At 37.2% G+C, this 18,676-nt stretch overlaps 1 protein-coding gene across 1 annotated transcript in view; it reads right to left on the reverse strand.

Moving 5' to 3' along the window:
- Window positions 1-479: 479 nt before the first annotated feature.
- The window catches only part of BNIP3L (BCL2/adenovirus E1B 19kDa interacting protein 3-like), a 30,689-nt gene continuing 12,492 nt past the window's right edge, over window positions 480-18,676 (reverse strand). Inside the window, exons 3-6 of the mRNA XM_006864370.1 lie at window positions 7,342-7,414; window positions 3,002-3,105; window positions 2,728-2,877; window positions 480-1,113 (exon numbers count right to left, since the gene is read on the reverse strand). Coding sequence (XP_006864432.1) covers window positions 1,065-1,113; window positions 2,728-2,877; window positions 3,002-3,105; window positions 7,342-7,414 — 376 coding nt within the window. The 3' untranslated portion in view covers window positions 480-1,064. The remainder of the gene's footprint in view (window positions 1,114-2,727; window positions 2,878-3,001; window positions 3,106-7,341; window positions 7,415-18,676) is intronic.

Raw genomic sequence — 18,676 nt, forward strand, 5'->3', positions numbered from 1 at the left:
CAAAAAAAGGCATCTTTACAGAACTTTTGTCAGCTGTTCCCATGACCCACGTCAGATTCTCAAAGTTGCGCAAGAGCTTGGAATAACTCTGAAACTATTATCCTTCAGAGTTTAAAGGCTTTAGTGTATAAGTGACGCTTCCTAAAACAAGAAGCCTATATTTACACCACAAATTGGAACTCATTCTAAAGCCTCTTCGAGAAAGAAAGGTTATGAAAAATTAGCATGCAGCTAAAACACATAAGCATACCAAACATACACAAAAATCCCAAAGCAATTTCATATATTTCTAGGCCTGAGACATTCCTTATCAGAAATAAAGATTCTCTATTATAGAAAAGACATTACAATTTGCTAGTATTAAAATCTGCTGATGTGTTTTAATTCTTATTCTATTCATATCTACTATTTGTATAGCCTGCCTCCTACAAATTAAAAGGAGCTATTAGGAGGCTTTGGACTAAAGGTGGCTTCAAAGCTGGTTTAAAATAATTTTTTTATTGCCCAGGATATTTTTTTTTCCTTGTGTCTTATTTATTTTTTGCTTGTTTGCTTTGTTTTCTTTTTTAATAGCTATAAATTCAAGTTTAGGGAAGCCTGCTTTTGTCTTGAGAAAAAACCCCAGAGAGCTTTATTATAATATGCTAACATGATCTCATCTGAAGAGAAGACAGGGATGGTAGTTATCTTGCTACAGTAAAATTTATACCATCAATAATGCAGGTGTAAATCTGGTGGTGGTTAAAAGGAGAAAACAGCATTGCTGACAAAATTATAACCTGCTGGTGGCATGTGCAGAAAAGAAGCCCTTGCAATTTCTAGACAACAGTAAACTCTGTTAGGAAAGTCTTAAAGTGTCTTATAGGCCAAAAAAGGAATGAGGTTAGTAAAACGCCTCAACAGAGTTAGAATAAAACACTGGATTTGGAGTTACTGGAACTTGGATATGTAGAAGTAGGGTGGTAGGTTGGGTCATGCTTACAATGGTCTCAAGTTCAAACAAACTAATGTGACAATAACACCACTTCACAGGTCACGCACATTTCCAGGGGCTTTTCTTTCCCTCAGTAGGTGCTGGCAGAAGATGTGCTCAGTCGTTTTCCAATATAGATGCTGAAAGGAAGCAGAGTGTATCATGTTTCTTTTGACTCAACAGTTCCACACCAGCTTGTCCACATGTTGACATGTACTTGAAAACTGAAGATCTCAGTCCTTTTATGATGCTCTAAAGGTATGTGCAGAGCTCCCTAACACCCAAAATTTTTACTGACTTACCTAAAGCCAGTCACCAGCCAGCCAAACTGGTTTTATATAATAATGTTTACTTGTTAAGACTATTAGCTACTGGACAGGACAGAGGCAGTGATTAAACAAAGTCAAATTAGAGAGAACAGATCCCTCCAGAGTACAACAAAGTCAACCTCCTCTGAGATGTTCACTTCTAGGAAAACAAAAAGTTCTGCTGATAACTCAGAAACAAAATGGCTAATGGTTGGTTTTAGTGCTCTATATAATCAAAAAAATGTTAAGGCTGCCAATGCTTTAAAAATGTTCTTACTGCTTTAATTCTTAAGGATTAAGGGCCAAATATTACTTTTACATAGCAAGTGCCAAGTATTATTACCCTTACAATAACTGAAGCATAAGAGAATTTAAGGAAAACAGGAAGTTAGATTCTTCTCCCAGTTTAATAAAGTGACCAACATTTTTAACCCTCTTTTCTGTGTTCATCTCTCACCACAGTTACATTTACTTCAGAAAAGAAAAAGAAAAACAGTCTAAAGATTCATAAAAGGAAAAGATACTGAAATTTACAAAAACCAAAAGCTTTTTGAAGGCATGTGAACTACTGTTCTGGCCACAACTGTGGAGGAATGTAAACTCTTACCTCTGCTCTACCCCAGCCCCAAAGCAAATTTACACACTCCCCTTCCTCTGAAAACACCTTCCATTGTAGAGTGTCTGATTATTGTCCTTGCAGATCAAGTATCAAGAAAGACAGAGTGTATCTGATATGATAAGCTTCTTAAAGGGAAGGTAAAAGAAGATGTATCTTTACCATATTATATATAGAAAATGACCATAGGGCATGATTGAATAGTATTACAGACACATCTTGAAAAAAATTAAGTTACATTTTAACTCCTAGAATCTTTCAAAAACAAATGTTTTCATTATTTCATATCAAAATTAAATAAAACATATTAAAAAGACTGCCTGAAAAAAATACTGAGCTATAAGTAAACATAAAGTCAATTTTCGAATAAAAAAAACATTACAAAGTTAAGAGAATAAAAAAGTAAGAGTCATAATTGACCTACCAATTCACTCAAGGGCTATTCAAAGTAATGGTGGGGAGAAAAAAATGTGTCAACCCCCCAAATTTACACACTATACATTAGTTTACTTTAAAATGTAGTTAATCTTAAACAACTACAAATAAAAACAACAAAATAGAAAACTCAAAAGAGAAAAGTAAATAACTAAGCATAGAAGAGTTTACTTAACATTGAGCATTTAGGAAATATGAATATTTCATATCTAAAAATGCTTACTGGTAGGCCAATAGTACATCAAATTTAATAATTCTTATAATTTCACTCTATCTGCACTAAAACATTGAGGGCAAAGTAACACAAACTGCTTTTACACATACTTGCTACATCTACAGATAAAATATGAAAATAAAAATGATCGGAAAAACTTTTGGAGTTTACCAGTACTTACCCTAGCCCCAAAGCCAAAACATGAGAAATGAAGAGAGACGGAATGAACACTTTAAGAAATTCTGCGGAGAAAATACCCCCTTTCTTCATGGCTCCACTTTTTCTCATGCTTAAAGAAACCGAACGTTTAGGATGCCTAAAGTGGAACTCCCTGGAGAAGGAAATTCAGAGGCAGGTGTCAGAAATGCATTTGGAATTACCAGGTCCAATGTTATGGAAGAGGGTGAGATAGGTCTTTTAAGTGCCCACTAAAAAGAAACATGTAGCGAACTTACTTAGGTGGAATGTTTTCAGGTCGACTGGACCAATCAGATACCCACTCTACACTTTTCTTTAAAGCATCAACTTCTTTCTCTCCTTCTGTAGCTTCTTCTTCTGACTGTAAAGAAGAATTTGAACTTTTAATTAAAAAATGGAGACCAGCTTCTCCTAATACAAAGACAAAGCTGGACAGAAACAGACCCAATAACAAAAGATTGTGCACCATTAATTTTTATGTAAGATATATGCTGTTTTTCTAAAAAATTAACCTAAGATCTAAGTGTCTTAAAAGAAACTCATGTGAACATCACTATGCTTTGGCACAGTATATGAACCTAAAGGGGGGGGAAAAAAGCTTATTTAGGGATATAATACTAACAAAGGTGTGGCAAGATCAATTTGACCACAAGGTTGGCAGTTCAAGCTCACCAGCTGCTCCTCAGAAACCCTTTACAGGGTCACTATGAGTTGGAACTGACTCAATGGCACCTAACAACAACAACAAAGGTGTGGCAAAATCCTGATAAATGCCTAATCTAGGTGACGCTTATATGGAGGTCCAGTGGATTAATCTCTTTACTTATGCATTTGAAATTTTTCATAATTAAAACAGAAATAAAAGGAAACATACAAATTATATGCTAACAAAAATTAAGCGATATGTAACACACAAAAATAGATGTGATGATACAGTGTTGTTGTTAAGTGCTGTAGAGTTGGTTCCGATTCATAGCGACCCTTTATAGAGTTTTCAAGGAGCAACTAGTGGGTCTGAACTTCTGACCCTGTGGTTTGAAGTCCAGTACTTATCGTATAACACTACACCAAGAAGCCATGATGATATAATAAATACGCAAAATAACACTACTGAACATGTTTCCAAAGACAAGCATTGTTCTAAGCACTTTACATGCATTGTCTTTGACCCCTTTCACTACCCTGATAAATAAGGACTATTAATACTCCACTTTACAGAGGAATATTAAGTAACTTGTCTAGGGTTCATAACTAGCAAAGAGCAGGGCTGGCATTCAAACCCAGGAAACTGTCTACAGAGCCACTATTCTTAAGCACTAGGCTTTACTCCCTTGGAAAGACATATTTTTTTAATGCCCACACATTGTCCAAGATCTACTCAAAACTAAGAAGGTGTAGTGCTGTGGGGTAAGCACTGGACTGCTAAACACAAGGCTGGTGGTTCAAATCCACAAGCCGCTCCTTCGAAACCTATACAGGGTCACTCTGAGTCACAACTGACTTGACAGCACTTAACAAAAACATGTAAGCCAAAAGTATTTTGGAATTTATTTGATATTTGAGTCAGAATTTGGCACCTATTGTGTTAAATAAATTTTCAAAAATCGTTTTTCATTTTGTTTTGTTGCTAATTGGAATCCTGGTGCGGTGCAACAGGATAAGCACTGGACTGTTAAACTGCAAGGTTGGAAGTTCAAACTCATCAACCACTTCTTGGAAACCCTATACAGGTCACTATGAGTCAGAACTAACTCAGTGGCTCTTAACAATAACAGTAATCTAAAGTTACAGAATTAAGGAGCTCTGGTAGCATAGTGGTTACGAGTCAGGCTGCTAACCGCAACATCAGCAGTTCGAAACTACCAGCCATTCCACGGGAGAAAGATGAGGCTTTCTGCTCCCATAAAGATTTATAGCCTCAGAAACCCTATCCAGGGTCGCTATGAGTTGGAACTAACTCCACGGCACACTACCATCACTACCACCACCAAAGTTACAGATTTAGGCAAAAAATAATCAAACTTTCTAATAACTTCTGTTGCAATAGAATAAACAGGAGTGAAAAATTCCTAAAAATGATACAGCATGATTCATTTTAAAGAACGCCATGTTATGATCCCAATTAAAGGGTCTCAAAGCCATAAATTGATTTGTTATTTTGTTTGAAAATATTTCACTTTGACCAAAGCTTTCAATCATTAGAATAGATAGTAGAGAAATATAGGGCTTGACAAATGCAAGTGACTCTTTTTTGACAAGTCTAGTTTTCTGTGGAGAGAGTCCTGGTGGTTAAACACTCAGCTGTTAACTAAATGGTCAGAGGCTGGAACATACTAGCCACTCTGAAGAAGAAAGATGAAGCAATCTACTCCCATAAACATTCACAGCCTTGGGAACCCTACAGGGCAGTTCTAGTCTGTTCTACAGAGTTACTATGAATTGGAGTTGACTCAATGGCAGTGAGTTGAGTTCTCTGTGAAATTGATAGAAAGTAGCTTCAGACAGCCCCTACATATAGACAGTCCCTTTTACAGTCAAATCCAAAATAAAATCCTCATATATTTTTGCTATCCTGGCAGTTACAGAATTCTGTGAAACTTGGCAAATGCCACAGAATTACACAATGCAGCATTTAGAATGAGGCTTTTTCCATTGGGTATTGAGATTACTCAGAACCATGAGTTGGCTCTTTGGAGTAACACTGAAAACATTAAAATCCAAGGTAACAATTTACTTTCAGATCTGTTTGTGTGCACACAATATGAAATTATATTCAACACACTGCATGTCTGTGTACAGTGTCTGTCTTTGGTTTTAAAACGAGCCAAAGATTTAACTTTTTGAACAAAGTAGTATTTAATACTTTCTAACAGAATGAAAATGTAATAAGGTATTTTTTCAAGATGATATACTTTTTCTCAGCTGAATGAAGCAAACTTATCTGAGGAATAATATTAAAAAAATTTTTTTTAAATACTCAGAGAAGCCTAGAATGCTGACCTTAAGAATAAGCAAGCTTTCCTCATTTACCTTCCTTGTAGACATGGGTTACTATGAGTTGAAATTGACTGACTGCCAACTTACAACTTCATTTTATGAATCTTTTATCTGCCACTTTCAGGTGGCCTTCCAATTCTTAGAATTCCAGAGTATTATAAAAATGCATTTAATTTAACCAATTTTACAAAGGCTTCAAAAAATGTGGAAAAATTACATTATCGTTTAATTTCATTTTCCATGAACTTTTTGAAGCTCCCTTATATAAGAGTCGTACTTACACTTTCTGGAAGTCTAAAAAGATTATTGTTGCTGTTATTTTAGGTGCTGTCATTACAAGTTCCAACTTACAGTGCCCCTAAATACAGCAGAATGAACCACTGTCTGGTTCTGCCCCATCCTCACAATCACTGCTATACCTGAGCCCACTGTGGCAGCCACTGGAGCAATCTACTTTGTGAGGCTCTTCCTATTTTTCACAGATCCTCCACTTTACACCAAGCAGGATGTCCTTCTCCAAGGACTGGTAACATGTTCAAAGTATGTGAAATAAGGTTTCCGCTATCCTCATACGAAAAAAAACAACAAAAGACACACCTAGTCAAGCAGATCTTATGTTTTTCACACAGGTGTCACAGTGCTTTTCCAAAATTAGCCTTGTTTAAATGGACTGATGACTGATAGTATAGTTTACCCCTAATTAATAATAACAAGTTTTCTTTTAGTTAGTTCTTTCTGAACAGGGATCACACAGGCAATGTTACCAGAATCTGACAGAAAAAGTCAGAAGTCTTATACTTTTCCTCCTGAATTTCATGAATTCCTTTGAAATTCTAGCGTGGTTGCAGTCAGCTCTAGAATTCAATTTAAATTCAATGATCTGTTAAGTATAATTGTACACTTGCCACTCCATGAGTCAGGACTATACTTATTACAGAACTTCATTAAGTCATTAGGTAAATTATTAGGGGGGACGTAGGAGGAGTCTAAGGTCAAATTATCTTGGGAAACATTTTGGTTAATTTAACATTTGTTTACTGCAAGACTTTTCAGGGCCTTTAAGATCAGTGATGAATCCTGGGGGTGGCACAGGACTGAACAGTGTTTCACTCCATTGTGCACGGGGCTACCATGAGTTGGGGCTGACTCTTCAGCAGCTAACAGTAAAACAAAAAAGGTACTATGCTCTTTAACTGTTAAGGCAAGAGGGTTGAGGAGCTGCATAACTTATTTAACTTCAAAACTGTTATGAAGCTGAGTAAATGTCCCTCAGGACACATTCTGTGACCTTGAATAAGACAACACAAGATCTCATTTTTCCTATTTGCAAATGCAAGAACCTAAATGGAATGTTGGAATGATACAATATATACAATAATTTCTGATTCTTAAAGAGAAACAGAGCAAAAAAAAATTCTTAATAGAGAACTAACACAACCAGGATTAAATAAATTCCAAAGTGAAAAAAAGGAGTAATTTAAAATCATTTCAAACTATTTTTAAGTCTTATTCCTTAATATATTCAGCAAAACATATTTTTAAAAAGGCATTTTGCTTATTCCCTATTTCTTGATTGTAAATCAGAAAAATAAAAACACACCTGAGAGCTATGATCCCTGCTGGTATGCATTTCTACATCAAACATAATCTGTCCATCTTCTTGTGGGGAAGGGCTATAGGAGAAAGAATTTAGCCATTAGTGTCAATTCATATTTTATCAAATAATTAGCCTCTACTGGAAATTAGAATATCAATTACAGCAGTATGACTTCAAAAAGCAGCAACTCAGAAAGATCTGTACATAACGACATTCAAGAGAATCAGCATTCTGATATGGAGAGCTCTTATTCTCAAAATCATTTGAAATTATGTTGTTAAGAGCCATTGAGTCAGTTATGACTCATAGAGACCCTGTCTAGGCTTTCCAAAGATCAGCTGGTGGGTTTGAACTGTTGACCTTATACTTAGCCATCCACTGATTATCCTACAGCACCACTTCAGGACTCCTTGAAATCATGTAGTAGTGATGAATTCCTTCATGATGATAAATTTTTAAAGGAAATATTCACTGAAAACAGTAGACTGTCACATTTTATGTTTATTCTTTTCCAATAAAGGTAAAACCATGTTCAAATTCAGTAACCTAATTTGGGGTTCTTTCTCTCACAGGAGCCCTAGTGGCACCATGGACTAACCACAGGGTAACAGTTCAAGCCCACCAACTGTTTGCAGAATTGTCTGCTCCCATAAAGAACTGACTCGATGGCACTGGGTTTTGGGGTTTGATTTTCTCCAAGTTCTTCCATGATTATTAAATAATATAACACCAGCAGTTCTCAAAGATTCTTTCATAGGATCTTCAAGATTACTGGCATGTTATTTGCCGTTTTCATTCTCATCTTCTTATGACTGTGTAAGAGTTTTCAAAGTCTATAGGATGTGTGATTTCACAACAGATTGAATGCAAAAAACAGATGAGATTTCAGCTGTTTTCTATTAAGCCAAACATTAAAGGGATTTGCAAAAATGTCCCACAGTGCTGCAATTCTTACCAATTGTTTTATTTTCTAAAATAGTTATTTTTCATTGAATATAACAATTAAAACACAATGGGCTATTATTTTAAATTAATAAGTATATATTGTAAAATGTTTTATGCTAACTTCTAATACCTTATATATTATTGTTGTTAAGAGCCATTGAGTTGGTTCTGACTCATAGCGACCCTGCATAGGGTTTCCAAAGAGTGGCTGGTGAGCTTGAACCGCCGAAACTGAGGTTCAAACTAACTTTGCAGTCCAACACATTATCCTGCAGTGCCACACCAGGACTCCAATATGGTATGTGTCATTAGATACAGAACTCGCACAAACAAAAACTCTGTGGGGTCCTTAATAAATGTTTAAGAGTCTACAGGGGTACTGAGAGCAGAGTTTGAGACCCACTTATCATGGGTTTGTTTTTAGATATTTCAGAGCAAATTATATGAGGCTAAAAAATTATTACTATAAAATCACCGAAATCTTTATTAAGCAAAAACAGTAAAATGTGGTATCTTCCACCTAGGTCTATACATATTTCTGAAGGCAGTGTTTCTATCTCTTTAACCCTTCCCCCAAAGAATTTTGTGTTCTTTGGTTTGTTGTTAAGTACCATTGAGTCAGTTCTGACTCATAGGAACCTTTATAAGGTTTCCAAGGAGTGGTTGTTGGGTTTGAACCATCAACTTTGCAGTTGGCAGTCCAGTGCTTATGCAACAGTGCCACACCAAGGCTCTACTCTTTGATCTGCATGTCAAAATGGCAGTTCAAATCATGTTCCTCTTAAATGTTCTTTGTGTTTGGAGAACAAAAATAGGTCTGAAGGACTGTAGGGTGGACAGAGTAAAGTTTCCCATTAAAATTCTCAAAGGACAACCTTTGCTACAAAAAATACCAGGTGAATTATGATATAAAAAAAACTCCTCAATATAACTTCTCTGGTCTTCGTCGCACCAAACTTCCTCCTAATAAGTCCCGTGATCATCCTATGTCCTCTGAGAAAATGTATTAAGATTATGCCTTTTCGAGTCAAAAAACAAACAAACAAAAAAAAAACAGTCCCCATAATCTTCTGAGCTGAGCTGACACTGAATTTAACTGGCCCAGCAGACCCCTTCAGAAGCCACTATTATAATTGGACCTTGCCCTCTGGATCATAAGATACTGCCTTCATTAACTTTGATCTTCCTTAAAGTACTGTTGGAAAGATCAGCTCTTTGAGGTACCTGGTCTTCGAGCAACACTATTTTTAGTATCCTTACATATATAATTTTTATTGTGAATTGGGTGAACGTTTACAGAGCAGATCTGTCTTCTATTAAATAAGTCATATACATTTTGTTTCATCTTATTTGCCTGTAATGCCCTACTTCCTGTGCTTCCCATTTCCATTCCTCTGAAGTGTAGACTTGGAAAAATGCTGCCTGTTTGATCTCAAATGGTTGATTATTCTAAAGTGTGCATACTTCCCTAGGATTACTATTCCCCTTATAGACCTATCTATTGTTTGGCTTAAAATTGAGCTGTGGGAGTAAATTCAGTCCCAGACCCAATATGCGACTAAGAGCCATCATCTCAGGGGTTCCACCAGTCTCTATCTGTCCAGTAAGCCTGGTCGTTTTTATGATTTTTGTTCTACATTTTTATCCTACTCTATCCATGACCTTCTAATATGACCCCCTTCAGAGTATCTGGTAGTGGTAGCTGGGAACCGTGTCATTTTTCTGGTCTCAGGGTCATGGAAGCTGATGTTTGCATGGTCCATTAGTCCACTGGCTTACTGTTTCCATACAGCTTCATCTGTCTTCACCCTTCTTTCATTCAGACAAATAGAGACCAATAGTAGCACCTTACGAGTTTTTAAGATCCTAGTTGCCACTCACCCAATAGGATGTAGAACATTGTCTGTATGGACTATGTTCTACCAACTGACACTAGTGTCCTGTAAGACTATGTATGGGCCTCAGTTCCAGACCCTGTAAATCATTCCTTTAAAGTGTTTGGCTATATATATGTATATATATTTGTAAAGATACCATGATAAGCACTGGACTGCAAAGCACAAAGTCTACAGTTCAAGCTCATCAGCTGCTTCAAGGGAGAAAGATGAGGCTTCAGCTCCCATGAAGATTTAAAGCCTCAGAAACCCTATACAGGGTCTCTATGAATGACTCAATGGCACTTAAGAACAAGACTACGTATATTACTGAGAGACCCTGTCTGCAATCATTCACTGGCCAGAGAGAAATGTTTAAACAGGTTGTATTTGGAATAAATCTGTACATGTATGAACTGGAACTCTAGTAGTAATGTTTTACATACCCTCGTATATAAGCTTATATATGAAATTACAGATTCTATATATGAAATATAACATTTAATGAAAAACGCACAGTAAACTCACAGAATCTATTTATAGTTAAATTTTTAAACAAAAACACATAATCATACACCTTATGTGGTATAATATAGATGAATTAAATGTGCTCAGTTATCTTAACCTTATTAAAGATCCGTTGGATATCCACAGTAAATCACTGGGCCTTTCACTATACCCCCCCAATCTCTCTCCATTCAATGTTGTAATGTTGTCCAGTCCACTCTGACTCATAGCAACACTGTAGGACAGAGAATTGCCCCATGGGATTTCCAAGGCTGTAAATTCTTTAAAAATTTTTTTACTGTGAATTGAGTGAAGGTTTGCGGAGTAGATCATCAGTTTTACATTCAACAAATCATATGCTTTGCTTCATTACAATGACTGAAATCCACTCCATGTACAACCTGTTAACAGTATTTACCTCTAGTCACTTTAACTCTTGCAATCCTGTGTCTACATTCATCTTCCCTCTGCCAATCTCCCTCTTGGTGTATACTGCCTGCCATGTCACCCCTGTTAACATGTGTCTACCCTCTAGCTCAAGAATAATTTTCTCTTCCCCCATCCAGGTAAATATCACAGAACATTTCTTTTAGCATAATAAACTTTTCTAAACTCTTTACAACAGTGGTCTCAGATAATATTTGTCCTTTTGTGACTAATTTCACTCAGCATAATGTCCTCCAGGTTCATCCATCTGCGTGTTTGTAGATTCATCTTTATTCATCAGTGTTGTCTAGTATTCCATTGTGTGTTTAACCATTCTGTTGATGGGCATTTAGACTATCTCCCTATTTTTGCTATGGTGAATAGTGCTGCAATGAACATGGTTGTGCATGTGTATCTAGTCATGTCACGGTTCTTATTTCTTGAGGATATATACCAAGCAGAGGAATTGCTGGGTCACACAGTATTTCTATTTTCAAGCTTCTGAGAAAGCGCCATACCATGTTCTGCAGTGGTTACACCATTTTATACTCGCACCAGCAGTGTAGGAGGGTTCAGTCTTTCCACATCCCCACCAGCATTTCTTGTTTTATTTTTTCTAACTTTGCTATTAATGCTGGAGTAAGATGATATCTCATTGTTGTTTTGCTTTGCATCTCTCTAATGGCCACCACTTGTTAGTCATACTGTAGTGGCTTATGTGTTGGAAGCTATATCACCAGTATTTTAAAAACCAGCAAGGTCACCCATGGTGCATAGGTTTTAGTTGAGTTTCCAGATTAAGACAGGCTAGGAAGAAGGAAAGGTAGACTACTTCTCAAAGTTTAGCCACTAAAAACTTTATGACTAGCAGTGAAACATTGTTAGATATAATGCCAGAAGTTGAAAACATTATGAGTATCACCAGAATATTGTCAGATATAGTGCCAGATGATGAGCTCCTTAGGTCGGAAGGCACTCAAAATACGACTGGGGAAGAGCTGCCTCCTTAAACTAGAGTTGACCATGATATCTGAATGGAGTAAAGCTTTTAGGACCTGTAAATATTCATTAATAATCAGAACATGGAATGTATGAAGTATGAATCTAAGAAATTTGGAAGTTGTCAAAAATAAAATGGAATGCATAAATATCAATATGCTAGGAATTAGTGAACTGAAATGGACTGGCAATATCCATTTTGAATCAGACAATTATATGGTTTACTAGGCTGGGAATGATAAATTCAAATGAAATGGCATCAAATTTATCAGCAAAAAGAGTATGTCAAAATCTAATCTTTAAGTACAATGCTGCCTGTGATACGATAATATCCACACATCTACCAAGAAGACCAATTAATACCACTATCATTCAAATTTACACAAGACCACTAAAGCCAGTGATCGTGAAACTGAAGTAATCTACCAGCTGCTCCTCGGAAACCCTATACAGGGTTATATGGGTAGGAACCGACTCGATGGCACTTAACAACAACAACAACCAATTTCTTCAGTCTGACATTGATCAAACATGCAAACAAAATGTATTGGTAATTACTGGTGACTAGAAAGTAAAGGTTGGAAACAAAAAGGAAGGATCAGTAGTTGGAAATATGACCTTGATAACAGAAATTATGTTGGAGATCACATGGTTAGAATTTTGCAAGTGGTATATTAAAATCTCCTACCATTATTGTCGGTTCCGACTCCACGGCACATAACAACAACAACAACAACCATTATTGTGGAGTTGTCTATTTCTTTCTTCAGTTCTATTTAGTTTGATTTATGTATTTTGAGGCTCTTTCATTGGGGATACAGATATTTATTATAGTTATGTCCTCTTGTTCAATTGACCCCTCAAGTCATGATATAATGTCCTTCTTTGTCTCTTATCCTGGGTTTTGCCTTTAAGTTTATTTTATCAGATATTAAAATTAAAGCTGCAAATATTTATGGAAGCAGACTGCCACATCTTTCACATGCAAAGAGGGTGAGTTAAAATTGTCAGCCTTTACATTAACAGCCAAGTAACTAACCACGCAACACCCGTGTTCTTTCTCCATCATATACCCACAAAAACCAAACACTACCATCAAGTCAGTTCTGACTCACAGTGACTCCATAGGGCAAAATAAAAGTGCTCTTTAGGATTTTAAAGACTAAATCTTGACAGAAGCAGACGATCACATCTTTCTCCTACTGAGCAGCTCACCTTTCAGTTAGCAGCTCAATGCTTAACTCATCGTCACTAGAGCTCCTTTTGCTATATCAAATAGGTATAAAAATACACAGCACTTAACTTGCTCAAAAAAACAAATATTAACTATTAAATTACCAAGAGCATGTTGTTATTATTGCTGTTAAGTTCTGTCGTGTCAGTTCCAACTCACTGTAACCCTATAAAGGGTTTCCGAGGAGTGGCTGGTGAGTTTGAACTGCCGACCTTGCAGTTCAAACCAACCGTGCAGCCCAGTGCTTAACTCAAAAGAAAGAAAATTATCAGGTTCATTAGGACTAGCATTCTTAGACTATTATAACTGATATGTGTGACATGGAAAGGAAAGTAGAAAGCTGGTTCCTATATTAAACAAACGTATGTGTTTTAGAAAAGCTTTATGTTAAACTGGAACTGTCATGCTCAAGCACAGGGATTAATGAGAATGAAACACTCTTGCTATTTCTGTTTATTGTCATTGTGTTCCTAATCATGTTAGATTCATAGGTAGGGATCCAATTAAGGCCTAACAAGAGCCATGACCAGGTCAAGACAGAATGACAGTCAAGAATCCCACTGGAGTATTACTCTGTCATACCTTTCTTACCACTTGCTCTAATCTCACAATAATATTAAAAATTTCACTGGTAAGCTGTCTCTTACTCTTAACAATTTGAAATGCATGAAAGTGTCAACCATGGCTCATATTAGAGTCACGTGAGGAGCTTCTAAATTATTCTGGCATCTGTACCCATGACAATTATATGAGACTCTCTAAGGGCTGGGTGTGGGTATACGTATTTTCAAAAGTTTCCTGAGTGGCTCCAGTGTGCAGTCAAGGTTGAAATTCCTATAATAGTATGGAATAAGAAGTAAAACGCATAGGGTTATCATGTAACACCCAAAGCAATGACAAAAATACGTCTATGGAATAATTTTTACTTTAAATAAATAAATAAATATATATATATAAATCTAATATTCAAGAATCCAAAAACTTCTGTAATGAAAAAATACTTCCCGATTAACTTTCCAGTCTAGGAGCGGAGGTCCCTAGGACCATCAAGGGAGAAGAGCGGGGAGCTGGACCCTACCCAGAGAAGCAGTGATGCCTGAGATAGAGGCAGAGACGATGACGTGGAGCGATGGAGCAGCTGGGGACTTCAGATCCAGAGAGGGAAAGGGACTGTGTGCTGAAGGGGAGGAGGGGAGGGAGTGTAGGGGGCGGGTTTATAGGGTATACCCTTTGGTTGGTTGATGATGCATGGAGGGGATTGGAACCATGGCAATGAAACAATATACGGTGGAATGAATGTTAAACGAAAGTTCTCTCATGTAAAATATCATATAATTCACAATAAAACATTAAAAAAAAAAACTTCCCAACAACTTCAATTATAGAGATGCATGTGGTTCAACCAACATGGATTTTGAACACATGTTTAAACACTGTAGTGTGTTCACCATCCATCCTAGGAGAATACTGTTGAGCTAGAGTTCTATACTTCCTCTGAAAGATAACCAATTACCCATATAAAGGTAGAATCCATATTTGGTCACAAGTAAACTACAACCATAAAGTAAATAACAAGGCAAACAGTAATGTCAGTTTGTTGTACTAGGTATCTTGCATGTTGCTATAATGCTGGAATCTATGCCACCAATATTTCAAATACCAACAGGGTCACCTGCAGTACACCGATTTTCAGTGGCATTTCAGAAAGGAGGAGCTCGTGATCGATTTCTAAAAAAAACTGGCCACTAAAAATTTTATGAATAGCAGTGGAACACTGTCTGATATAGTTCCAATAATGAGCCTCCATGTTGGAAAGCACTCAAAATATGACTGGGGAAGAACTGCCTTCTTAAAGAAGACCTTAGTGATGGGAATGAAGTAAATCTTTCAGGACTTTCATTTGCTCATGTGGTACAACTCAAATTAGAATAAACAGCTACAAACATTCATTAATCATAATGTGGAATGTACAAAGTACAAATCAAAGAAAACTATAATTCATAAAGAAGTCAACAAACACTTGAAGAACACTATCCTAGGCATTAGTGAGCTGAAATGGATTGGTATTGCTATTTTGAATTAGACAGTCAAATGAATTACTTTCTGAGAATGATAAATTGAAGAGAACTGGTGTTCCATTAACTGTCAAAAAGACCATTTCAAGATCTACGTTGAAGTACAACCCTGTCAGTGATAGGATAAGATCAATAAGCCTACAAAGAAGACTAGTTAATACTATTCAAATTTGCTCATCAACCACTAACGCCAAAGATGAAAAGTTGAAGAATTCTACCAACTTCTAGGTTTGAAAAAGATCAAACATGCAGTCTAGCTATACTAGATTGTGCCTGGGGACTCGGGACCATAGTCTCAGGGGACAGTAAGTTCAACTGGCATTAACAGTCCACAAACAAAATATTCTACATCCTGCTTTTGTGAGTTGTTGTTGTGCCATCGAGTCGGTTCCGACCCATAGCGACCCTGTACAGGGTTTCCGAGGGTGTAAATCTTTACGGGAGTAGAAAGCCTCATCTTTCTCCCGCGGAGCGGCTGGTAGTTTCGAACCACTGACCTTAACGATCGCAGCCCAATTAGTAACCACTAGCGTAGTGGTGACGAATCGGGCTGCGAACCTTAAGGTCAGTGGTTCGAAACTACCAGCCGCTCCGCGGGAGAAAGATGAGGCTTTCTACTCCCGTAAAGATTTACACCCTCGGAAACCCTGTACAGGGTCGCTATGGGTCGGAACCGACTCGACGGCACTTAACAACAACAACAACAACAACAACGCTACCAGAGCTCCTTGCTTTTGTGAGTAGCAACTGGGAATGTAAAAAGCTTGTGAGTGGTCACCTAAGGTACAGCTCCTGGTCTCTGACTATAGGAAATAATGATGAAAATTGAAAATGTATGGAAACTATAAGGTCAGTGGAATAACGGACCACATGAACATCAATCAGTCTCTACAATCCTGAGACCAGAAGAACTAGATGGTGCCTGGCTAACATTCCCAATTACTCTGAAAGGGATCAACAGAGTGAGAGAAAATTATGGAACAAAACTCAAAATCATAAAAAAGACCAGACTCCCTCCCTCTTTCTCTCTCGGGTCCTCATTTCCAAGATGACAAAGAAAAGGAGAAACAACAGTCATGCCAAAAAGAGCCGTGACCACGTGCAGCCTATTCATTGCATGAACTACACCCGCTGCGTGCCCAAAGACAAGGCCATTAGGAAGTCTGTAATTCAAAACACAGTAGAGGCCACAGCTGTCAGAGGTATTTCTGAAGCGACTGTCTTCGATGCATATGTGCTTCCCAGGCTGTACGTGAAACTCCATTAGTGTGTGAGCTGTGCCACTCACAGCAAGGTGATCAGGAATCGTTCTTGTGAAGCTTGGAAGGACCGAACACCCCCACCCCAATTTGAACCTGCAGGTGCTGACCCACGACCGCCACCAAAGCCCAGGTAAAGAATTGTGCCCTTAAAGGCTGAAGTAAAAGTAACCTACAAGAAAATAAAATAAAAATTACACTTCCTTGTGGAGAAAAAAAAAAAAGACCAGACTTGCTAGTAGGATTGACTAATAGAATCCCTAAAGATTATGGCCTTTAGCCATCCTTCAGGTCTAGAAGTGAACTCACATTTATGGTTCAATTTTCAGCCAAATAAATAATAGAGTAAGTCAATAGGAAGAACATAACACTGGGGCGGTATGCACACCTTAGAAAGATCAACCATTTGAGCACCAAGAGGCAGCATTTGCGCAAGGACAAACTTCAGAAAGGTAGGGAAAGGAGGAGGACTGGAAATAGGAAACACAGGGAGGAAGTGGGATAAGAGATGTTTCACTGTGTGGACTGCAGTCAGTGACATGAAATAAAATGTGTATGGGCTATGGAATGGAAAACAGATCAGCTCTCTAAACCTTCACCCAACTCACAATAAAACGAAGACTAAGGATGCACTGCTAACTACTGGTGACTGGAATGTGAAAGCTGTAAACAAAGTAGAAGGACTAGTAGTTGGAAAATATGACGTTGGTGATAAAAATGATAAAGTAGATAAGGTAATAGAATTTTACAAGAACAACTTATTCACTGAAGATATCTTGTTTCACAACATAGTTGATGAATATACTTGTAAACATTAACATTTGAAATATATACGAAAATTGACTAGATCTGTGGAAAGAGATGATGGAAAATTTCAATATGGTTAGAAAAAGGCCAGGGGTGAACTGTGGAAAAGACCATCAATTGCTCATATGTAAGTTCAAGTAGAAGCTAAAGAAAATTAAAATGGTCCATGAGAGCCAAAGTACAACCTCGAGTATATCCTACCTGAATTTAGACACCATCCCAAGAACAGATTTGACACACTGAACACTAATGACTAAAGATCTTGGCTGAAAGCAGAGAATATCCAAAATATATTTACTTGTGTTTTACTGACTATGCAAAAGCATTCAACTGTGTGATCATAAAATCATGGATAATATTGCAAAGAATGAGAACTCCATAATATTCCATTGTGTTCATGAGGAACCTCTGCACAGACCAAGAGGTAGTCAGTCATTCAAATAGAAAAATCAGGAAAGGTGTGCATCCAAGTTGTAACATTTCACCAATGCTCATCTGTATGCTAAGCAAATAATCTGAAGCGCTAGACTATAAAAAGAACATGGCATCAGAATTGGAAGGAAGACTTATTAACAACCTGCCATATGCAGATGATATACATTTATTGCTAAAAGTCAAGAGGACTTGTAAGTACTTACTAATGAAGATCAAAGAGTGTGAATTACATCTCAACATAAAGAAAACAAAAATCCTTATAAATGAATCAATAAGCAACACCATGTGAAATGGAGAAATACTCACGTTGTCAAGGATTTCCTTTTACTTGGATCCACAACCATCACCCATGGAAGTAGCAGTCAAGAAATCAAACAATGCATTACATGGGGAAAAATCTATTGTAAAAGGCCTCTTTAAAGTGTTCCAAAGCCAAGATGTCATTTTGAGGACTAAGAATTGCCCAACCCAAGCCAAGATATTTTTAATCACCTCATATGCATGTAAAAGCTGGAGAATGACTATATGCCTGAGTGTTTAAAAAAAAAAAAAAGAGCTAACATGAATAAAGAGAAACACTGTTACCTGATGGTACATGGTGGTGGTGGTGCTTATGTGCCGTGGAGTCGGTTCCAACTCATAGCGACCCTGTACAGGGTTTCCAAGGCTGTAAATCTTTACAGGAACAGAAAGCCTCATCTTCTTCCTATGGAACAGCTGGTAGTTTCGAACTGCTGACCTTGCGGTTCACAGCCCAAATCGTATCCACTACGCTAC

The sequence above is a fragment of the Chrysochloris asiatica genome, unplaced genomic scaffold (genome assembly GCF_000296735.1).
Source record: "Chrysochloris asiatica unplaced genomic scaffold, ChrAsi1.0 scaffold00064, whole genome shotgun sequence".
Classification (NCBI taxonomy): Eukaryota; Metazoa; Chordata; class Mammalia; order Afrosoricida; family Chrysochloridae; genus Chrysochloris; species Chrysochloris asiatica.